At 37.9% G+C, this 23,868-nt stretch overlaps 1 protein-coding gene across 1 annotated transcript; it reads right to left on the reverse strand.

The window, feature by feature from the left end:
* Window positions 1-75: 75 nt before the first annotated feature.
* On the reverse strand, window positions 76-23,804 carry tcirg1b (T cell immune regulator 1, ATPase H+ transporting V0 subunit a3b). Its single transcript, XM_056769411.1, has 20 exons — window positions 23,592-23,804; window positions 22,414-22,533; window positions 22,070-22,148; window positions 21,763-21,899; window positions 18,572-18,667; window positions 18,293-18,481; window positions 17,925-18,007; window positions 16,893-16,986; window positions 14,986-15,198; window positions 13,127-13,277; window positions 12,891-13,030; window positions 12,524-12,681; window positions 12,341-12,431; window positions 12,108-12,226; window positions 11,683-11,896; window positions 10,920-11,033; window positions 8,726-8,803; window positions 1,488-1,608; window positions 1,242-1,413; window positions 76-801 (listed from the first exon to the last, which is right to left on the reverse strand). The coding sequence occupies exons 1-20, from the start codon at window positions 23,775-23,777 to the stop codon at window positions 708-710; spliced, it is 2,649 nt and encodes an 882-aa protein (XP_056625389.1). The 5' UTR covers window positions 23,778-23,804; the 3' UTR covers window positions 76-707.
* Between the last annotated feature and the right edge of the window lie 64 nt (window positions 23,805-23,868).

Here is a 23,868-nt window from a genome sequence, read left to right on the forward strand (position 1 = left end):
ATTCATTAGGACCTGACCGTTTTGGACAGTGTTTTCATTATCAAGATAATTTCCAAAGGAATGTTTGTCATCAGCTGTTTTATATTTGTTCTTTATTGATAGTGTTTGTGGTAAATACCACTGCAAGGCCTCACATGTAGCATTTTGATTCAGCTCAAAAAGTTAAAACATAATTGCATCATAAAAACAAAAGAGCAAACATCAAAGCACAGGGATTTAAGATTATTCCCTTTAAATAAGCTGTAAATAAAGAATTTTTTATCTAGCAAATTGATATGCCATCTGAACAACTCTTGATCTGAAGATTTATTTTAACAGTTTCGTTTAAAACAGTTAATCAAGATTATAGTATGGAAGACAAGGTATGTAAATGTTACTTTTTAGCATTATATTAATATTTCATTATTGTAATAAACAGTTTGTGTTTGTTACAGTGTAAAATAATTATCATAAAAGTACACATTTATGACCCCTTTATGCTCAAGACTTAATTAAAATTCTAAAACTAAAATACTTTTATCTCACTGTCACGTGAGTGACTAAATATGGATTCATAGCAAAACTCAACAACATCCCTTTGATTTTGGAAGACTATATGGAACATAGGGCCAACAGTGGCAATCAATTCAAAATAAAAAAATGCAGGAATGATACACTTTAAAATGCTTGTGTCCCCTAACAGCAAAGTAATGCCATTCTTTCTGAAGTCAGTTGAGAGAGGAGGTGCAGATTATTAATGAGAAGGCAAATGGGCTGAGTTTATAGCCTGAACCACTGTAGAATTTATTCTGAAACTCCACCCTGTGAAACAGAGAGAGGGAGAGAGAGGGAAAGTTACATAAAAGCAAACCTCAGGAATGACGAAGTCAGCTCACAGCAATGTTAAAGACTATGAAAATAACAAGACACATGAAAGCTGTGAAAAAAACAGGCATATTACATTATAGGTACATTTTATTAAAACATCTCAAATACCCGTGAAATATATGTACATACATCTTGTCAAATAAAATAGAAATTTGTCAAAGCTTGAGAAGTCTGATAAAAGTAATAGCACAGCTCTTCTTAACAAATAATCTCTTATGCTGTGTTCACACCAAACATGAGCAATCGCGTTCCACGCTCTTTATTACTCACGGGAAATGTTTATTTGCATGTAATTTACCCACGCAAAAATCCCGTTTGAAGTGAACACCCCATTATGTTTATAGCACAAAAATGTTTGAGGGTTTGTCTATTACCAGTGAAGTCGCAGAGCATGCAGGAAAGCAGACAGGCCTTCCATGACGAGCAGAATTGATATGGTCAGCACAGCGAATGCAGCGAATATACCAACCATAATAACTGAGCCCACATAACTGAGCTGCTTGAATGAGATCCCCATTACCATCAACCACAACACCTCAGATAACTCTGAAATACACACACAATGTGATGAACACTCTCTGAATTTATAAAATCAGCAAAAAGTGCATGCATACACTTACGTGCATGAGCCAGACTCAGTGCCCAGAGCCGCAGGTAAGAGGCAGTGTTGGAGATGCACCCCAGACAGTACTCTATAGTGTGAATGGCCTGGTGCATGAACACATCTGATGCATCAAACTCCTTAAAGAGAGCAGGATAAGACACACACATAAATAAAGAGAAGGAACATAAGAAACTCATCAATCATTTATAATTACGGCCCATGCACCATAGGTGCAAAGCCCTATTGTTTTTGGATTATGATAAGGGCACAAACACCTACTGTATTTACACTTATGTCTAGTTTAGTACATTTGCGTACATTAGGGTGACCACCCAACAAACCAAATCTGGGAATGGTAATCCATTTGTGTGGGACAATGTGGGACACCATTAAAACGAAGCGTAAAACTGATAATAACGTAACAAAAACATTTTTCTATATTATTTTGTTTATAAAAATGATTTGTTATTTAGTCCATTGCAACTACAACATAATTAAGGTATAGATAAAATGTTATTGAGCAAAGACAGTGGCAGGGCACGCCATGTTAAGCTTTAATTAATTTTTCCTACTTTCAATTATTTCGTTTTGCTACTATAGAGACCCTGCTGATCTCTCCAATTATCAACATCTTAACTACTTCTCTACTGATATATATGCAGCCAAAACAAAGTAATTTCAAAACAAAATCCAAACTGCTTCCACCCCGCATTAACTTTTCTTAACCTTCTCCTCTCTTATTGTCCCCCTTCAACTCCAGCCAATACCTCACTGACTCCTGATGACTTTAACAACTTCTTCACTGATAAAGCAGAGACCGTCAGCAGGCAATTCTCTGCTCAACGCATCCCTGATCTAACTCTTAAACACAGTTTATACTAGAGGATCGGACCTATGCCATAGCCTCAACGCCTTAGCCTATGTGCCCGTTTTCATTTATACTTCTACGTCATTGTCCACGTCGACAAGCAATGACAACTATGCATCAGTGTCCACGCGCGTGTTACATGTTCTACCAAGACAAGAGCCAGAGAAGAAGCAGCTTGTTTGAGAAGCATTAGCAGTGATAGTGGCAAGTAAACGTTTTGCACTTTTGTTGCAGATTTGAGATGTTTAATACAGAAGCACAAATTTTTAACTTAAATAATTCATTAGGTTTGAGTAAACATGACACTATCGTGAAGTTTTTTGACTTGAGGGAGGGGTTCAAACAGACAAATCCCAGCGTTTGCGGTCAGCATAGGGTCTGAGTTGAGTTGACGCGTTGTTACATTTTTGGAGAGGTGCGTGTGAGGCTATGACGTAGGCTACGGCGGTAGGTCCGACATTCGAGTATAAACTGAACTTTAGCCCTTGCTATCCTCAACTCCCTTCTTTCTCTCCCCTCTTGGAGACTGATGTCTCCAAAATTCAATTTTCCAACCGGCCTACTACCTGTCCCCTCGACCCAAACCCTTCCCACGTCCTACAGGCTATCTCTCCGTTACTTATGCCTCAACTCGCACACATTATAAACACCTCCATCACCACGGGTACTGTCCCCATCTCATTTTAACAAGCCCTGGTAACACCTTTACTCAAGAAACCAACACTCGACCCTTCAGTGGCCCTGCCTTTCCTTTCCAAGGCGCTCGAAAGGGAAGCATTTAACCAACTCCCTGCCTATCTCACAGCACAACCTTCTGGACAGTGAACAAGCCGGCTTCAAGAAAGGACATTCTACGGAGACCGCTCTCTGTCTGTCGTCAAAAACCTACGACAGACAAGGGCTAAATACTTGTCATCTGTCCTTATTCTGCTTGACCTACATTTGACACCGTGAACCAACAGATCCTGCTATCCAGTCTCTCCAAACTGCACATCTCTGGAACTGCACTCAACTGGTTTGACTCTTATCCCACAGGCAGATCCTTTAAGGTATCTTGGAGAGGCGAGACATCCAGATCTCACCAGCTGACAACTGGAGTTCCTCAGGGCTCAGTTCTTCCTTCTCCACTCTTTTCTATATATACCACCTACCTGGGTCTTATAATTTAGGCACATGGGTTCTCATACCATTTTTAGGCAGATGACATGCAGCTTTATTTATCTTTTCAGCCAGATGACCCCACCATCTCTGCCTGCCTTCTGGACATCTCTTTTTGGATGAAAGAGCATCTCCTGCAACTCAACCTCTCCAAGACACAACTCCTAGATATACCGGCCCAGCCATCAATTGAACACCACCTTACCATTCAGCTCAGATCCTCAACTATGTCACCCACAAAGTCTGTGAGGAACCTGGGGGTGATGTTCGACGACAAGCTGAAATTCACATTGCATGTGGAACTTGCAGGTATGTGCTCTACAACATCAGGAAAATCAAGCCGTTCCTGTCCGAGCATGCCTCTCAGCTGCTAGGCCAAGCTCTGGTCATATCAAGACTGGACTACAGCAATTTTCTAATGGCCGGCCTTCCAACCAATGCAGCCAAGCCCTTGCAAATGATCCAGAATGCAGTTGCACGTCTAGTTCAATCAGCTAAAAGAACCCATGTAAAAAACATCCTGATTTCACTTCACTGGCTGCCAGTTGCCACCAGCATCAAGTTTTAATCTCCGACACTGGCCTTCAGAACGATAACGGCAAATTCGCCCATTAACCTTAGCTCAGTGGAATGAACTACCAGCCTCCACCCGAACTGCAGTGCCCTTCACAGCTTTAAAAAAACAGCTCGAAACATAAGGGGTGGGAATCGTTTGGTCCCTCACGATTCCCACCCCTTATGTTTTGAGCTGTTTTTTGAAACTGTTAATTAGATTCTTGATGTACTAATAAGCACACCATAACACCATTACGTCGCATTTGCGCTCAGAGTCAGACTACTGTTGGCACTTCCGCTTCTAGTCTTTGAACTGTCACAAACTGTATTTTAAAACAACCGAGAGCCCAATAATGCCATTCTCATTTTCTGTTGTCAGACATGCAAACAAGTGTATAATAGTAAATAAAAGCGATAAATTAGTGTCACATGTTAAACAGCAGTCTCTTTCACGAATCTGACAAAAATTCTCGTACACATAAGAGAGGTGATTTTGGCAATAAACTGTATTTGTTGTGTGCAGCGCGTGTGAGCTGGCTAACAAACTACATATTCACAGAAGTATAATCATGTTCCTAAACAGCAACAGGTTTTGGGAAACGCTATATTGCACTCATTGGCAATTCAGCTGCGGTATGATTTCTCACTGCTGCTCACTGCACCGAGTATATCCAAAGAAACACCATTCTGCATTTTTTTTGTTATATTGAAGTTTAGTACATCGGGGCTGAATGGTTTTCTCTTTCTTTACTGCTCGTGTATGCTCCGCTTTATCTCTGCGTGAGGTGTGCGCTTTCTAACTGGACCGGGTGCTGCACCTCTCTCCCGATTGACTTCCGCGTTTTTTGTTCTTATGACATCACGTTATTTTATTTACTTATAACATTTAACATAGATTTGTTTTATTTGTGAACCGATTTGAATCTCAAGAAGACTGAATCGTGATTTATATGTGAATCGATTTTTTCTCCCACCCCTACAAAACATACCTGTTCCGCATATATTTGACTAAGCAATAACTGTCTGTCTTTCTATCTGAAAAAAAAATTGTGTTGTTTGTTCTGTCCTTGCTCGCACCAGCTTTAATCCTCCTAGTAGCATGGTCTTGTAAACTAATTGTACTGTTTAGCATGTTGACAAAATGTTTATATGCTCTCATACTTGTAAGTAGCTTTGGATAAAAGCGTCTGCCAAATGAATAAATGTAAATGTTGTATAATATAAAAGAATGAATGGCGATATCAATATTAAGGATCACGTCTCTTTAAATTTTGAGTGCAGATCAGACGCGGAGTAAAAAAAAGAAAAAGAAAAAAATACTTTTAGGCTTAACACAATTTCAAAGCCACACAGTTCATGATGTTTTAGTATGTGAGCTTGATGCAGAGGTTTTTTGCTTTACAGAGGGCGCTACAGAGCTCCACCTTGCAGCTTGAGCCCTAATAAATCTTTAAATAACTCTATAAAGTAAACAACAGCTACAAACAGATTCAAATGTAGGAGTACAACTGCAAAAACTGCAAAAAATTACAAAGAATGAGAACCTTAACAATGGTCTAGAAATTTTTTTTGGGTCTGGAATGTTTTAGTCCAACATAAAATAAAATATTTGACCTGGAAACATTTTGCCGTTCTGTTTTTTTCCTTTTATTTAAAATGAGTGAGCCTTAAGGACATCAATAAACACTTGACTAAATTCACATTTAGGAGATTTAACGTTCAAAACTGACAGTCTGACACATGAGCTCAATCAAATATAGAAATTCCATGACATCACGCTACACTTCAGCCTCTCCGCTTTAAAATCCAGAGGGTCCCTCCCCCATCACAAGCAGAGATTTGATCGGACAAGAACTTTGACGAGAGGCGTAAGTGTAGTGTGCAGTGATGCCGGTGACCACATTTTTCAGTAACGAGTAATCTAACGCGTTACTTTTTCCAAACCATTTATCAGATTAAATTTCAGATTAAAGTTACTGTCACTGTGCGTTACTATTTTTGTAATTTTCCTTTGTAAAAATATATATTTTTTGCTTTCTTCTTGCGTCTCAGGGAGTGAAGTCACATAGCATTATGCGACAAGTCACGTTTTCAGCATGAGGACAATTCACGTGTAATAGCCCCTACCACGCAGCGACACAAGCGTAAACAACAATGGAGGGAGGACAGAGATGCGTGTTTCTAGCTGGAAATACAGTCACGAGTTTGTGTCCGCTAGATGACAATATTAAGGTTCGTTGTACTCTCTGTGCTGGCGACAAAGTGCTATCTAGCTACAAAAACACTACGTCAAATTTGAAGAAAAACAATTGGAGTCACAGCACTGCACAGTCCAATTTACAGAGCAAGTCCCACCAGGTGGTGCGAAGGAGAGAGCAGCAGGTCCCCCACCACCCAAACAACAAATGCTGGACTTTGGTGCAAAACCAGTAAGTGGGGGAGAGTTGAAGAAGTTGGTCGGGCAGTAGTGATGCGCGGATGGCGGTTAAATCCGCGGGCGCTGCGGATGATCCGCGGGTCGGGTAATAAAAAATACTTCAGATTAATTGCGGGTGGGTCTTCGGGTGGATGATATCATATCAAAAACAACATTTCTCTAAAAATACGAATGTGTTTTAAATGCATTGTTCATCAGGCGCCAATTTGCCGTAATTAAAAAAAATGCGGTAGAGGACAGTCTATTTCTTAAAGCAGAAATGGAGGCGAAACAGATCAGAGAGAAATGCGAAAAGGAGAATTAAAAAGAAAAAAAAAAGGTAGAAAAGAAAAGTACCGTGTGGGAGCGTTTTAGCGAAGTGGATGAATCAAGTACTGCGTATGTAATATGCAACGACTGTGAGGCATTGTATGTATATGAAAGCCATAAGACTGGTATCTCTAAACTGGTACATCATGTGTGTGCTAAATCGAAATATTAGATTTAAGTATTTATAGACAAAGACAGTGCTAGAAAATTTACTGAGTAATTTAAATGACGATCGGGTCGGGGTCTGGTGCGGATATCTATATCAGAGAAAATGATACGTGTGGGCGGGTGGATAATTTATTTGAAACGGGGGATGCGGGTGACATTTTAGCTTATCCGCGCATCTCTATCGGGCAGTATGTTGTAGAGGAAATGCTGCCTTTCAACACGGTTGACTCGCTCTCGTTTTGTGCGTTTTACACTTTTTTTGTAAAACCACTCCTTGCTGCTCTAATGCTGTGAACAACCGGTTCAATGTTCATAAAACATGTTAAAAAGAAATTAATCGTTACATTTAGAAATAATGTAGATTATAAAAAGTATGTTTTGCCATTATTAAAGTGTTAACAGTTAAATATGTCAGGTCAAGAAACACTGTATTTAATTTTTTATAAAAAAAACAAGTATTTACGTTAAGTGAAATCATGAAAATCAGTCTTTATCATATTTTTCATAAAAACATGTTTTTTTGAGGAAATAGTCTTTAAGTTCAATTTAAAATGTCAGGAGATACATTGTTGACATTACTGTTAAAAATACACTTCCAATAAAGTGAGTGTTGGCAAAACTGATTGTCATTTTTATGTTGAGGCAGCAGGGGTGTTGGCGGTAAAGTATAAAGTAAAGTGTAATCTAATTTAGTTACTTTTAAAATCCAGTAATCTGAACAGTAACTAAATTACTTTTTAGAGGTATAATCAGTAATCGGTAATCAGATTACTTTTTCAAAGTAACTGTGGCAACACTGGTAGCGTGTTGTCATGGAATTTCTTAATTTTGTACATTTTTGTAAATTTTGAATGCTTATATCTTCTAAATGGGAATTTTGTCAGCGCGTAGGAGCATATCAGTTTATTGCCGACTTTAAGTCAAACTTATTTTTAATAAAAGGAAAAAACTTTCAAATTGATATCATTAAGGGACCTGAAGCCTGGCATGTCACTGAGCCAGCCACAGTGATATACATAGGCTTCCTGTTACCTGTGTATATACAATACATGCCAGTTGCCTGTGGATTTATAGCACCTGTTGTCTCAAGTTAACTATATGTACTCAACATTCTGTTGTCCCGAGTGGTCCATCTTGTAACGGGCACTCATTCAAATAGTATCATAGCAAAAGTACAAAGACTCACTTAAGGTAAATACAAATAAGAACAATAGTCTGGAAAACCCCCAAAAATTACATACAATGTATTTCGTTTTGCATACTATAGAGGGTATGCATCTAAGTCACTTTCCCACATGGAAATGTCGGGACACGCCCAGGGATACGCTATCCTGGGCGGCAAAATAACCAGCATATTGGCTGAGGGGAATAGGAGAAATAAAGAAACCGGGACTAGAACATGCAATTATTTGCTGAAATTACAAGCAGCCGGACTCGGCGGTGATCCCTACGGCCTCACTACAATAAATAGGAATGTTTTGCAAACCAGGAGGCCACGCTCCGGCGTGCTCACATGGTGTTCAGGTGGTAAAGTGACGCCACGTCCATACCCTCTATTCCAGACCTGGAAATTCCTCAAATCAAATTTTATACTTTTCAAAATTGCGTAGGAACCCTGTTTATTGTCAACCCCTAATGCACAGCACCTATGCCATTTGATGGAAAAAGAATGACTTTGAATTATTTACAATAGTTTGAAGCGTGCATGATAATACTATGCATCTTCTGTGCAATATATTGCATTGTTCATATTACTCACCTCCTCTTCTCCTGTCTCCATGTCTCCCTGGTGAGCGTTTATAGAGCCATTTTCTGCTAGAAGAGGACGCCTGTCTCCCTGCAGACAAACAAATATGTACATTTTCCAAGACAGACAGTAATGTATGTGGTGCCTAACCACACAGGACATTATATCAAAGTCTGTTTATGGAAATCATGCCACTCAGGCCATATTTGCAACTCCTCCGGACAACTATTTCAGTCATAGCAAGACCATGGTCCTTTCTACTTCAATGGTAGAAGACAGATATTTCAGAAATTACTGGCGAAAATCACAATTAAATAAAAAAATGAACCCTGACAATCAACTGTGCCATAACTCTTGTTTCCTAAACTTAATTTGCATTTAGGAATTTACAACTTTAACTCTTTCACCGCCATTGACAAGTTATCTGGTCATTTAAAAAAAACGGTTCCCCACCAAAGACGAGTTATTACGACAAGAGCTATATAGTTCCTTAATCGCGTCCCACAACAAACTGAACACAGCCAGCCCGGCACTATTATAGTTTGTAAAACAACAAACACTTTCAACACCACTATGTGATCTGGCAACTAATTTAATGCTAGCCGAAGGTTCTACTGTTCTCTCTCACGGGCGAACAGCCTCAGTAAACATTACGGTAACACATTGCCTGTGCCAAACCATGATGCCCTCTCCACCACATTTCACAGTTGGGATGAGGTTTTGATGTTGGTGTGCTGTGCCTTTTGTTCTCCACACATAGCGTTGTGTGTTCTTTCCAAACAACTCAATTTTGGTTTCCTCTGTCCACAGAATGTTTTGCCAGTAGTGCTGTGGAACATCCAGGTGCTCTTTGCAAATTTCAAACGTGCTGCAATTTTTTTTTTGGACAGCAGTGGCTTCCTCCGTGGTGTCCTCCCATGAAGTCCATTCTTGTTTAATGTTTTCCTTATTGTAGATTTGTCAACAAAAATGTTAGCATGTGCCAGAGATTTCTGTAAGTGTTTAGCTGACACTCTGGGATTCTTCTTCACCTCATTGAGCATTCTGCGCTGTGCTCTTGCAGTCATCTTTACAGGACGACCACGCCTAGGGAGTGTAGCAACAGTGCTGAACTTTCTCCATTTGTAGACAATCTGTCTTACCCTGGACACATGGACATCAAGGCTTTTAGATATACTTTTGTAGCCCTTTCCAGCTTTATGTAAGTCAACAATTCTTGATCGTAGGTCTTCTGAGAGCTCTTTTGTGCGAGGCATGGTTCACATCAGACAACGCTTCTTCAGAACAGCAAACTCAAAACTGGTGTGTGTTTTTTATTGGACAGGCCAGCTTTAATCAACACATCCAATCTCATCACATTGATTGGACCCCAGGTTGGCTGACTCCTGGCTCCAATTAGCTCTTGGAGAAGTCATTAGCCTAGGGTTTCACATGCTTTTTCCACCCTGCACTATGAATGTTTACATGTTGTGTTCAATAAAAACAAGAAAACATGTAATGTTTGTGCGGTATTAGTTTAAGCAGACTGTGTTTCTCTATTGTTGTGACTTAGATGAAGATCAGAACACATTTTATGACCAATTTATGAAGAATCCAAGTAAGCCCAAAGGGTTCACATACTTTTTCTTTCAACTGTATATATATACATAATATATATGGATATTTCTCTTAAACAAACACGTGAACCAGAGGCTTGTTTTTCCAGCAAATGATGCAAGCGTGTCCCGCTGACAAACGCAGCATTTTTCGTTTTGTTACAATAGGATATGTCTCCTCTGTGTGATAGCTTTCGTCACCGTCATTAGCCAGAAAATTGGATTAAATAAACGCATCGATTCACTTCACCTTTGTTATGACCAAGGAGCTGTGTCGAATAGTTCTTTGATCGATGGATGCACTTTTTGGAGCTTCAAAATATTGCCCCCATTCACGGGGGAAATATTTCCCCCATTCATTGAGGGTGAGTAAAACATGCAGTAATTTTGTTTCTTGGCTGAAGTATCCCTTTAGTAATTGCTTTTATCAAGGTTGCATCAGCTTTGGAGCACAGGTTGGCGAGCGCCTCACCTCTGTGTGGAGCCCCGTCCCAGAGAATCTTTATTGATTTATGATTGGCTCTTTTTACTGGAAGGCGGGTAGTGGAAGGAATGTTTCATTCCCTGCCCATTCATAGTAATGTTAAATTATATTGAGAAGAATGGCTTACTGTCAGCTGAGTTTTCTTCTTCCTGTATGCAACATATTCTTGGATTGGTTTCCCTAAGAGCAGCACAGGCACAGACAGAACAGCCACTATCACCAGAACCTTCTGCACTATCATCTGCAGAGACAAACTTGGTCATTAATTTCAACATATCAATCATAGTCTGTATTTCATGAGAACTGTCAAAGTCAAGATAAAGAAAATGGTAGATAGGGTACTTTTATGCCCTTGCCTCCCATTTGCTTCCATAACACATATCATATCTTATAAAAATGATGACACGGCAGCTTTTTCATGGGCTCAACATAATTTAAGCTCTTTGTCTATAACACATTTGCTCAGTTTCACAGACAAGCCTTAGCTTAAGCCAGGACCATGCTTTAGTATTTAGGATATTTAAGTCCCTTTTATTAAAAAACCTTGGATAAAAAACAATTAACGGTGTGCATCTCGAGACAAAACAATAGCAATGACTATATGTCAGGGCAATTTATTTTGCAATTTATTTTAAAGACAGCTCAAACTTTCATTTTAGTCTTGAACTAGTCTTCAGCCTTGTCTGTGAAACAGGGCAATTGTTGGTTACCTTATTTTTTTCCCCCATTTTTTTGCTTCTTTGACTGCTTATTCCCTCAGTTTCACTCAATTTACAAAATACAAATACAAACTTTGCATGCAAACATACACTTACAATGGAATTCTAGCTTGTACTAAACTATCTGTACCGCATAAGCAGATGTTGTAAATCAGCACAAGAACAACACACCTGGCCCTCATACAGCGGTTTGTTGTCTTTGTTCTCCGTGAAAAGGAACATGTCTATGAAGTGAATGAGGATGCTGGGGGCAGAGTTGGAGGTCATAGGTCCGTACACCACCCATTTATAGATGACCATGAAGACCAAATATCCAAACAGACAGAGCATGAAGCACAGCTCTGGGATTAGCACCAGAAACACACTGCTGATATCCCGAAAGTGGCTAAATAGGAAAAAAGAGAGATGCAAGTTAGGACACAAAATTACAAAAACAAACAAACACACATGAATAAATAATACCATTTTATTATGGTATTAAAATATATATGATAATATTCTCGTTTCACCCACAATTGTTAATTTAGGACCTAGTGTATACGTTTAAAATGTATACAATCAAAAAGATATCATGATGAACTGACAGACATACTTACATATAGTTAAATAAGGACAAGCACACACCAAATGTCATGTGAATGACCCCAATAATGACAGACATCTTCATTTTATAACTGTTGAGGAATGTCAGGTGGTTATTGGCCAAACCCCAAATCTGTGAGATGAGGAATTCTGGTTAGTATTACACATTAAAATCATTTGAAACCAGAACTGTTATTTAATTAGAATAAAAACTGTTTTGATTAAAAAGAAAAATTGGTTGACTTACCGGATCGATTCCAAATGGATAAGGACCGGTGAAAACTCCAGTGATATTTGGATCCAGTGAAAGATATTGATTACTTTTAAAAGTGTCCTCACTGACGGAGAGAGAAAGACATTATTAATTTGTTCTTTATATGCAATATATTTGTCTATATAAGTGGAGGAGATTATTTTGTGTGTGACGTACGTCCAGTTGTAGAATTCTGCATTGGGCAGGACATGCCACCCTGATGAGAAGGTGGCCAGGCCTCTACTGAAACACTCATTGTATATGGCTCCAGTGTAGATAGAAAACAAGCCCATTAACAAAATTAGATATCGACCTCCGAACATCATACGCCAGATCTGAAAGAGTACAGTGTTGCTACAGTGTTGCTAGGGTGTTGTGTGACATAAGTTATATTCCAAAGTCTATTCAAATTCCAAACCCTTAGCAATAACAATTGCCGATAAGAAAAGTCATACAAAACCAAGTCCAGACTCATAGTTATAGAACTGCTGCTACTGCTGCTTTTCATTTAAAAAGAAAATCATGCAATTGTCCATGTTTATACCTCATTGGTATTGTTCGTCAGTTTTAGATCTTTCTCCTCTAGCACCATCCAGAGTGCAGCTAATGTCATTAGCAGGCCATGACCAACATCTCCAAACATCACAGCAAACAGGAAGGGGAAAGTGATTATGGTGTACACAGCTACATTTATAGAGCAAAGAGAAGATAGAAAATGCATGAAAATGTATACAGGTTTCAGATTTAACACCTAACAGCTGTTGGTGTTGCATGTGTTACCTGGGTTGACCTCTCTGTAGCTGGCCACTCCATACGCATCAACTATATTCTGGAAACCTGCAGTAAAAGCGTTGGTGGGGAACAGGGTGGGGGGAGAGGTGTTGGCCTGCAAGCGGTTATAAAATGAGTCCACACTGCTGCCACTCTTTCTCTGAGAGAGAGAGATAAAGACATATAGCGGTGGAGAGAGAGAGAAAGAGAGATGATAAATAGACAAAAAGACAAACAAAGGAGAGGTTATGTAAAATTTGTCATGCACGATATTTAATGTATGTCAATATCCTAAATGCCGATATTTTTCATGACATTTTAGCCGATATTGATATACTGTAGGTATATAAGCCATTAAGTAAATAATGTACAATCTTTGTAAAATATACATATTAACATGAGGTTTGTAAAGTCAGTTTTACTGTAAGACTACAATAAAATAGCACATGGTGATGTCTAATAAAACCTTTAAAGAAAAAATCAAAACAACTATTTAACAAGTAAATACTAATTGTTTTACATACAGACTTACTGAAAATCGTTGAGAAATAATCAAAGAAATCACTCATACTTCGCACAACAATCTGCCATAAACAATGTGGTTTTATCTTCACATTCATAAATACCTGCAGTATGATTATATTACAGAGCAAATGTGGATGGACACTAGACAGAAGTACAGCACTGTGCTATACCATTAGCATAAAGAGGGTATGCATGTGACATCACTTTCCCACATGAAGACGGCAAAGTGGCAAAACACTCAGCAAAATGCCTGCTTACAAATCAGGAAACGAAATTCCGCGCACCTGGTTCCTTTGCAAGTCGTACGGATCACTGCAGAGTCCGCTTTTAATTTCAGCCCAAAATTGTGTGTGTTAGTCCTGGTTTCTTTGTTTATCCAAGAGAAGGAAGCCATTTTGCTGCGTGTTTTACCACTCAAGGGGCCATATCCCGGCGTGTTTAAGTGGGAAAGTAACGACAATGCATACCCTCTATAGCTAACAACCTAACAACACAGCTGTGAAATAAACTTATCACGTGCTTGTGAAATATAAATCATGTGTGCATGGGCTCCTTATACACATCAGATTGACTGATTAGATTTTACGCAGTTGTACCAGAGGAACACTGCACTGTATGCATAACTTACTTTGCAAGAAAAAAATGATGACAGATGGTTCTTTCACAAGAAATCCAATGTACACAATGGGAAATATATTCATAGTTCTTGAAGTGCAAATGCATGTTATATTGTGAATGCTTGAAATGGAGGATTTAGCAATGTGACTGTGAGCCCATCTGGATTCCAGACTGACGTTCAGTGTCATAATAAAGGTATGTAGTTCCTTTATGAATGTTTGATCTGATTTATGCTCCTTGTGCATGTTATTGTTTTGCTGCACATTTTATAAAACTGTTTCGATGTCAACGCGAAACAGTATGTGATATTTATTACAGCCATAAAATAATACTACTTAGTAAATTCAAAAGTTGTAAAACAAAAGTACGAAGGCTTTTAATGGTAGCGCAAAATTTCAGAACACCAGCTTAACTTAAAAGCTTGCGTGTTTTTAATACAACTGTGTGTTTATATGAAAAACGTGACAGTTGGTGTCTTTGCCAGGTTTTTGAGAGTGCTTGCTTATATATCAGAATGCCTACACATAATCAACACGTCTCTTTATCGGCATAGCATTTCGGCATAATTTTTATATATCGAGCCGATGGAATATTAAATTTATAAGCCAACACTGTGTCAATGTAAAATACAAATGGTATGCTACTTTGGACAGAAACCCCTAGTGTATGGAATACTGTATCCCACAATGCAACATGCTAAACTGGAGCTGAATGCAGACACTTACTCCCCCCTCTCTTAGGGCACTCTGCAAGGCAGGCAGCTGGCTGACGGGACACCAGGCTTCCGCAATCAGACACTTATCAGTTACGGACGGGCTACAGAGATTCAGCACCATCTGCACCGCCTTACACTTCTGAACCTGCACACGCCACTCAGGGAGACGGGCCAGGGCTCGTGCCAGCAACTGCTGCATGTACTGCTCGGTCTGTCCCATCACCTAGAGAAAACCAAGACAGTTCAAACCTGATGGGGTAGCCTATATGTGACCTTGGACCACAAAACTAGAGATTTGAGATTTATAGCTTTCCAATTATGTATTGGAACATAACCTGTTGATAAGAAAAAGGTTTGTTTCATTTGGTACATTGCGAAGAGTAGAAGAATCAGAAAGCGGAAATTCTAAGCTTTACAAAGATACCAAACCTGAAAGGGGTTATTCCCAAAGCATGGGCAGCAGCGAGGGAAGCTTGTAGGCATGTTCCCAGACATTTTTATTTGCAATTTTGCGGCATTCATTCACAAAAATTATAATTTTTATATATATAAGGTAGGAAACTTAAATAATCTTCATCGAACATGATCTTTTCTTAACATCCAAATGATTTTTGGCATAAAGAAAAACTTAACATTTTGACTGGAGCTGCAATTTAAGGGATTATTATTGTTGATTTCCAATTAATCGACTATTCTAAAGATTATTTTCGATAATCTAATAATGATTTTTATGGATAATCTTATTGCTTCTTTGGCAAACCTTCCAATAAATAATAAGTTCTTGTAGTTTCTTACACAATAAAGCATATCATACTTTTCACTCCACTACATTTCATAAATAAATGTTGTTGTTTTAACATTGCAATCCTTGATCACTTTAAAATTTTCACCTTTAAAAGTAAAAAAAAAAACTTTTAATGTACTTAAGTAGTGCATCAAAGGTAAAAAAAAATCATGTTTATGAATTGTAGAGCATGATTTATGCAAGGTATTTTTTGTAAGTAAAGTGTCTCATAATGTACTTGACTAAAAGTAAGAATACTTCTGCTGTATCTATCTCTGTTCATTGCACAAAACTATCACCATCCAGAGTGATATAAAGGTTTTTATACTGGACACAGAATGATGTCTACATCTACGTGTCCCTTTCCATCCTTACGTGATTGCGTGTCCATGCTGTGATCGCATTCAGTGGGAATCCCTCTGTCCATTCACTACTGCATCCGAAACATTACAACCGCCCGGGATCAGCAAGTACCATTACGCCAGATAAACGTAAATAAAATAAGGCGTAGACGCATTTCACCCAGGTGGACTTATTTTTTTAATTGATGTAATCGATGACGTTAACACGTTGTTGTAGCCCTAATTTTAACCCATTCAATGTATTGTTGGCTATTGCTACAAATTTATCCATGCTACATTTACATTTGGCAGAAGCTTAAAGAAAACTTTTAGAAACTTTTATCCAAAGCGACTTAAAATGCTTTATCCTATACATTTTATATAGGTATTTGCAATCCCCTGGGATCCAACCCACAACCTTGCGTTGTTAACGCAATGCTCTTACCACAGAGCTACAGGAAAGCTACTAATGACTAGTTTTGTGGTTCAGGGTCACATATAGTTTTTTAGTTCCTACAGTAGAATTACAGTAGAATTAGTAAAGCATAACTTGATATGTTGAGGACAGCAGTGACCTCTGATTGAGAATAACTGTTCTTTTGGCTGTTCTCTTTATGTTTTTGTCAGTGTTTATAGTGTTGGAAATACTTTTGGAATAAAACAAAAAATCTATCATCTATTAGCTAAACAAACCCAATGCTTTTTGGCAGCATTGAAGAACAAATGAGTCATTAACTGAACCAAAATGTTAATAAAATGAAAGTCGCCTTTGATTTTGAAAGTGTGACATACTGATTTGATGTCCTCGATTCTTCCTCGAAGTCCATTCAGAATTTCCTCTCTCTCTGTCTGATTTTCTGGATAAGGAAATGTTTGCGTGTGGAAGCTGCATGTGATATTAAGGAAAAGAAAAGTTAGCATTCCTTAATGTATTGTGGCCATTCCAGACCAGTGTTTATTGTATTTAAACAAAACGAACTTCAGGAGTGACAAAGTCATCCAGCAGCAATGAAAGACTGACAGCATGACAAGACACATGAAAAATGTTAGAAATCGAGGTTAGCATATACAATTTTTTTTTACCTTTCCTAAATACATGTACATTATTTCTGTTGTATTGCTTAAAAGTAAGCATTTTGTTGTTTTCGTTGCTGTATTTGAGATGTAAACATATATAAGAGCACATTTTGTTATTTTGGCCTGTTTCTCCAGTTTTCATTTTCTGCAAATATATGCAAATAGAAACAATATCTTTTATTTGAAATTTGGTAAAAATATTGTTAGAAGTTCACAGAATGAAACAAGAATGATCATTTAACCTAAACACTTACCACTAAATAGTACATTTTAAAACAAGAAAAACAGTCTCTGAATTTTTTCCATGGCTGTATGTTTGTTAAGTTTTGGGAAAATAATTTATACTGTACAGTATAAATTCAGGGCATCCTGTCATAGTAAAATATTAGTGACTCAAAATGCATGTGTTTCTGCAGTTCCTTAGATAAGAAATCTGTGGGGTGAGTTAAAGTTGGTTTACAAACGCCACTTGCTCTAAATATTGTTGGTGCAATCAAACCAACTGCGTTAAAACGTGTTGCCCCAAAGTGTGTTTTATCCATTGAAAAGACTGTTGGCCATTTTGAAAGTGACTAAAGGAGAGTCTAACATTTATGAGCTTTGGGAAATATTTAATTACGGCATAAACCAGTCTGTCACAGAGCTGTAATAAAACTGATCATCACAATAGAATATAGAAAAAAATACTTTTTACTCTTAAATTTTTATTTCATCCTGATGTGGAAAAAGCATATCGAGGTCACCTACCAATCACAAATCTTCTTCACCTTCTGGCCGATCTGATCTCCCCAAAATGATATTAAAAACACAGTCCACTGCACCTCCTCGCCCTGAGAAATCAGTAATATACACAATGTAACAGAAATCGTTGTTTAAAAAACAAAACACTTTGTTTAAAAGTATTTGACCTTTTATATAAGAGCCCCATTTTTGAGCATTGTATTGTTTGCAAAAACAAGTTCAGAACATGAATGTTGAGTGTTTTTTGATAGTTGACTGAATATTAATGTAAAATAGGTAATAAGGAATATAGACATGCTAAAAACACCTTACAATGGCCCTGTGCATGTTAATAAAAATCGAAGTGCTCATTTATCAATTATTTGTGGCCTTACAGAATCCGGATGTTCAAGTTTCTCTTCCATTTCATGAAAGTCCACAATAATGTAACCACGACAAGCACGCCACAGCAGCCTCTCAAATGCGGGAACTTTCCACGGGTGAACTACGCCTGCCACAAAGCTCAGCCTGACATCCTGTCTGTTCTCTGCCAGACCCACAGAGTCGAACGAGCCCAGAGGGGCCTGAGATGTAGATACACATATATACATGAATCAGACAGGTACACACTTAAGAACATTGTGATTTGTGTATTAAAGTATTTGCGTTCTGACCTGTGATGCTGTCAGTGAATGTGTCCGTTTCAAAACTCCTCTGTACTGACCGAGCTGGGTGAACTGAGCTCGCAGGCTGTCTCTGTTTCTGGAAACCTGCAAGTTAAAAACCATAGGGTCAAATAAAAAAATTGATAGGTTGAAGAATAACATGCAAAATCATTAATGAGACTGAACTTCATATGTAATATGATGGATTTCAGAAAGCAGCAATCTGCAAATATTGTCTAAAGTTACAAATTTATTTTCACACGTCTTGATGATTTTTCCCGCAAGATCTTATACTCACCCTCAGGCCACCCGAGATGCAGGTGACATTCTTTCTTCACTAGAACCATAAAGAAGATTGTTTTGCCCTCTCTGCTTTATATAATGGGAGTCTATGGGGTCCACCTGTCTAACAGTTCCTAAAACACATGATTCCATGCGGCTCCTGACAAAATGTCGACGTTTTGTGAAGCAAATCGTTTGATATTTTCATAAAACTGAACGTCCTTTTTAATAATATTAGCCATAATGTGCAGCCTCTGCATACAAACACAATCTTTTTCTTGTAGTATTTGGTGGCGGATGGCATACCACGGTCTGGTACGTTTAGCGCCACCTGCAGTATGGCTAATATTTTAAAAATGATGTTAAAATTTATGAAAATATTGAGTACATATTGAACACTTCACTAAACGTCAACATGTCGCCAGGAGCCGCTTGTTGGAATTATGTGCTTTAGAAACTCTTAGAACGGCGGACCGCTTATACTCCCATTATATGAAGCGGATTTACCAAACATTCTTCTTTATGGTTCTACTCAAGAAAAAATGTCACCTACATCTCGGATGGCCTGAGTGTGTGTAAATAAATGGCAAATTGGAGGCTTTGGCTGAACTATCCCTTTAAGCTCCTTTTTTTGACTCACGGTAAGGTAAGAAGACAGATTTCAACCTAGTTTTTAAGGACTGGATTATTAATTACAAAAATATTTAATATTTAAAGGCATAGTTTTTCCAAAAAAAAAAAATTGGTAATTTATTTATCCTAATGTCATTCCAAATCCAAACCTGTAGTACTTTCTTCTGCAGAACACAAAAGAAGATATTTTGAAGAATGTTGTAATCAAGGAATTGAAATTATAGGGTTCTATCCAGTGGTGTGGTCTACGTGATATGCAGGTATATGCCGTATACCCACTAGAAAAGGTCAAGAATGTCCATATACCCACTTAAGAAGGCGTGAGGATACGTAACAACATTGTTTTTTGTCATAAAAGTGCAACTTACTGACCTTTGGACCATTGGTGCAACTGGTAGATATGATTCAAAATAAGATAATGAAAGGCAAACATTTAAACCACACTATTTTGGTCTTTTCGTAAGCTTGAAGCTTCACTACTGCTCAGCCAAATTGGAAAAAAATCTACCAGAGAGAAAACTGTGTGCGTAAATACTACAATGTTCATAATTGATTTAAAGGGGTCAAAACTGATGTAATGTAATGTGTACACACGATTTAAGGTTAAAAAACGCTGAATTTTACCGTGCATGTTTGTATCTCCTCTTTGCCCCGCCTCTCTGAAACGCGCTGATTTTTTACAAAACCCATCGCTCTAAAAAGCGAGGTGTCCAATTGGTTAGTGCATAGCGATTGGTCGAATACTAGAGCGTTTCACGGAAATATAATGCCTCTTATTATATTCGGAACATCAGGTTCCAAAGCAATTGTACTTGCAGGTGATAAAACGTCACCGGTACGTCCTTATATCAATTCGAGCCCGAATCAGATATGGAAAATGAAGATAATCAAGCCAATACTGACAATTCATTCCGCAGATCATTCACGTCTGTGAATAATCCGTTGCGTTTAAAGCTTGGCTTTGCTGTCAATGCACCATGTCAGAGCACAGTCGCGCGTCACACAGAGCTTGAGAGTCATTCTCTGTTCGCTGGTTTTGAGCTTTCATTGTTGTTAACAGCTAGTGAGAAAGTGAATGCGAGCACTAAGGTAAGCGGGGGCGCTGGATATTTCGGCCAGTTTTTTCTTTCACTCGGAACCGATAATGCCATTTTTGCCCGAAAATTTACATCAGCTGAATTTTGGTACATCCCTATTAAATAGTGTATACAAATTGCATTACATGTAAAACAAACAATAATATTTGTTTTAGCCGTGTCATATGACCCCTATAAATATTTTACCTTATGCATGACAGCAGTCAAGAATATGAATAGAGGAAAGGAGGTCTGAGGATTTCACTGGGTCAGTGCAAGTTGCTCATGTGAAAACTAGGCTAAAATCTAGTTATTAGTGATAGGCATCACAGTTTGACTTTAACCATTTATTTAAATATGATTTACTGTAAGTCTTTGACATGGCCTTAGTCAGTCTAAATCAAAGTAAATCAAGATATAAGAATTATTACTTTCACAGGATCTTTTTTGGTTGCCCTGCTGAAAAAAAACAATAAAACCCTGCCCAAAACACAACAGATGCAGATAGGAATCAACAGAACACCATTAAAGTGCAGACCACTGAGTGCAGCTATGAAACGTCAGAGAGGATCTGGCCCTCCCGGCTGAGCCTGGTTTCTCCCAAGTATTTTTTTTCTCCATTAATCAATCATTGGAGTTTGGGTTCCTCACCACAGCAGGGCAGTGTTGGCTTGCTCACCGGGAGACTGCATTTATTGATTTATTAATTAGATATATAATATATAAAGTTGATCTTGCTTAATCTATAAACACCATGCACTGTGCTGTGTTTTCCCATTTCTTTTTTTCCTGTTTGCTCCTGTAAAGCTGCTTTGGAGCAATGCACATTGTGAAAAGCGCTATATAAAGAAACTTGAATTGAATTAAATCCTGTTGGAATAATAATGCCCAAAACATTTTTTTATTTAGTTATAGAAAATGTATGGTTCATAATGGTATTTTAAATGGAAACCAATAGAATTTATAAGATGTTTTTTTATTTTTTAGAATGGTGGGTTTATGTAGAATTAGTACATCACAAATAATTGACCTCAATTCTAAATTTTAAAAATCCGACTTACTTTGGGATGGTTGAGTATAAAGCTGGAAGGAATTAAAATCACAGTATACTCTCTACAAAAAACTAGACTACACGACTATCTGACATATTTGTCAAAATTGAGAATGTGAATGGCATCAACACAGCAATGGAAACAAATATAAACAAACCTCCTTAAGCTCGCGGGCTAAGCGCTCACTCTCTTCCTCTATGGTGAGCAGTTCTCTGGGCTGAGGGGCTGCAGGGGTTGGAATGGGTGGCTGCAGTGTCTGAGAAAGAGTACGAACAATCTCCTGCTCTAGAAACACTGTAATAAAATATGAGAGAGTATAAAACCTTGGAATTCACAGCCTATTTTACCTATCTAAAGTTATGTCTGAAACAAAACATTCAATAAACAAGATGATTTGAATCATGTTATAATTTTTCATAAAAGGAGAAGTAAAAATCGTTAATGTAATAGAGTGAGAGACCCACCAAACGTTTTCTCTAGCTCTTCACATCTCCTCACTTCACTCACAAACTTCCTCTGGAATGCGTTAACATTTGGATTTAACTGAGATAAAGAGATAACATAAAGTTTGTTTATTCTTTGTTACCTTGTTTAGCTCATAGTCTATGTGCTTTTTGTAACATCAGAAAACCAATGTAGGACAAACACACTTGACATATCACTTTATAATTGCTATTTACCACTGTTTATAAACCATCTGCTGAATTAATAAATGTAAATCTAAATGAAAATATCACGCAAATGAAGCACAGAGCTTATCCAGAAGACATAATGAAAGACAGAACGGTAAAAAAAGAAAATGTCTCACATCTCTAAACTCTACTATTCCCAATTCTCCAAGCTCACTGACACAGTTGTAAGCAGATCCTGACTGGAGAAAGAGCTGCACCAGACAGACCTCTTCACTCCGGAACATAGATCCCATGACCTAAAACACAAAAATAAATCAGTTATTCTGTATCTGAAAAGTGGAAGCAGAATACGTTATTGTAATAAGACATGCCACTTCCTCTTTTGATCTGACTCAGTGTGTGCATGAGGATGAGTGTGTCCTTGATTGTGGAGTTTTTAAAGTTTCATAATCAAAATATCATTCATGCTCAACTTAAGAAATACCCTATAGCAATATCAACTTCGGCGCATTGGTTATTGTTTTTATGGTCTATTGTTGAAAACATCTCAAATATATGTACATATATAATTTGCTCTAAAACAGCAGCTTGCCATTTGCTGTGACATCAATATAAAGCACAAGATCAAAATCAAATGAGATAAAAATATATATATTAAAAAAAACATAATTGTCTGAACACTTGCAGAACATTGGGGCTTTGAAAAAAAATGTCATGTTCATATCTCATATAACCAGGCAGCCCATATTTAACCAGAACGACATCCTTGGTTATACCCATAACATGCGATTTCATTTTAATCACATATTACAAGTTTTGACCTTGTTTTTTCTTTTCGATTTTTTTTCCAGTAATGAGTCATGAGACTTACAGCACTTTTAAGGCCTTTCATGCTAAATATTTTCACTCTAGAAAAAACTATCCCAACTAATCTCGAAAAAGTCATTATACAGTAGTGGTTAACACAAAATTCTTTCCAGCTGACGGTGAGCGTTCATTTTACATTTACGTGCTTCGTACATTGTAAAAAAATATACAAAAATAACGATTGTTCTAGACAGGCTAGACGGTCTCGACTGTCACTCTGCTATTTGCGAGAGTCGCGGTTTTAAGATGTTTATATCGAACGTACAACTTAGAAGAGAAAATAATAATTCATACAGTCATGACATATACATACATATTACATGTAAGTTAGGCCCACGTAAATGGTGTGTATTATTTACAGTACATGAAACAACATGTTATGTGAAATTTGAGCGTGTTACAGTGTGATCAGATATTAATACAGTGTCATGAGCAGAATAACACATTCCGTGTAACGTTAAACATCCAGCATGATCCGCACTCTTACCTGCTGATAGTGCACCGACACCAGTGGCAAACAGGACTGACTTTTATCCACACTATTTGACAATAATTGTCTTGTAGCGGAGAACAACGGTCCGTATCTTGTTAAAAGAATAAAGTTATAACAGCCCTGTGAGAGTGAGTCACGAACTTCCCATTTCTTTACAGTCACGTTACCGTCGCTTGTCATGTGACCACTGCCCAAAACTTCGGCCTATTGATGGTCGAGCTACACAGAAAATTGTAGGTTATTGTTTTTTTTTGTCAATTAAAATGTATAT

The sequence above is a fragment of the Triplophysa dalaica genome, chromosome 16, assembly GCF_015846415.1.
Source record: "Triplophysa dalaica isolate WHDGS20190420 chromosome 16, ASM1584641v1, whole genome shotgun sequence".
Classification (NCBI taxonomy): Eukaryota; Metazoa; Chordata; class Actinopteri; order Cypriniformes; family Nemacheilidae; genus Triplophysa; species Triplophysa dalaica.

What these genes read in the sequence shown, in the direction of transcription:
- tcirg1b (XM_056769411.1), bottom strand. Translation starts at nt 23,777, where the DNA reads ATGACAAGCGACGGTAACGTGACTGTAAAGAAATGGGAAGTTCGTGAC. An exon ending in GTGCCCTAAGAGAGGGGGGA is followed by an intron (nt 13,278 to 14,985) that starts GTAAGTGTCTGC and finishes TCTCTCTCTCAG; the next exon opens with AGAAAGAGTGGCAGCAGTGT. An exon ending in GCAGAATTCTACAACTGGAC is followed by an intron (nt 12,432 to 12,523) that starts GTACGTCACACA and finishes TCTCTCCGTCAG; the next exon opens with TGAGGACACTTTTAAAAGTA.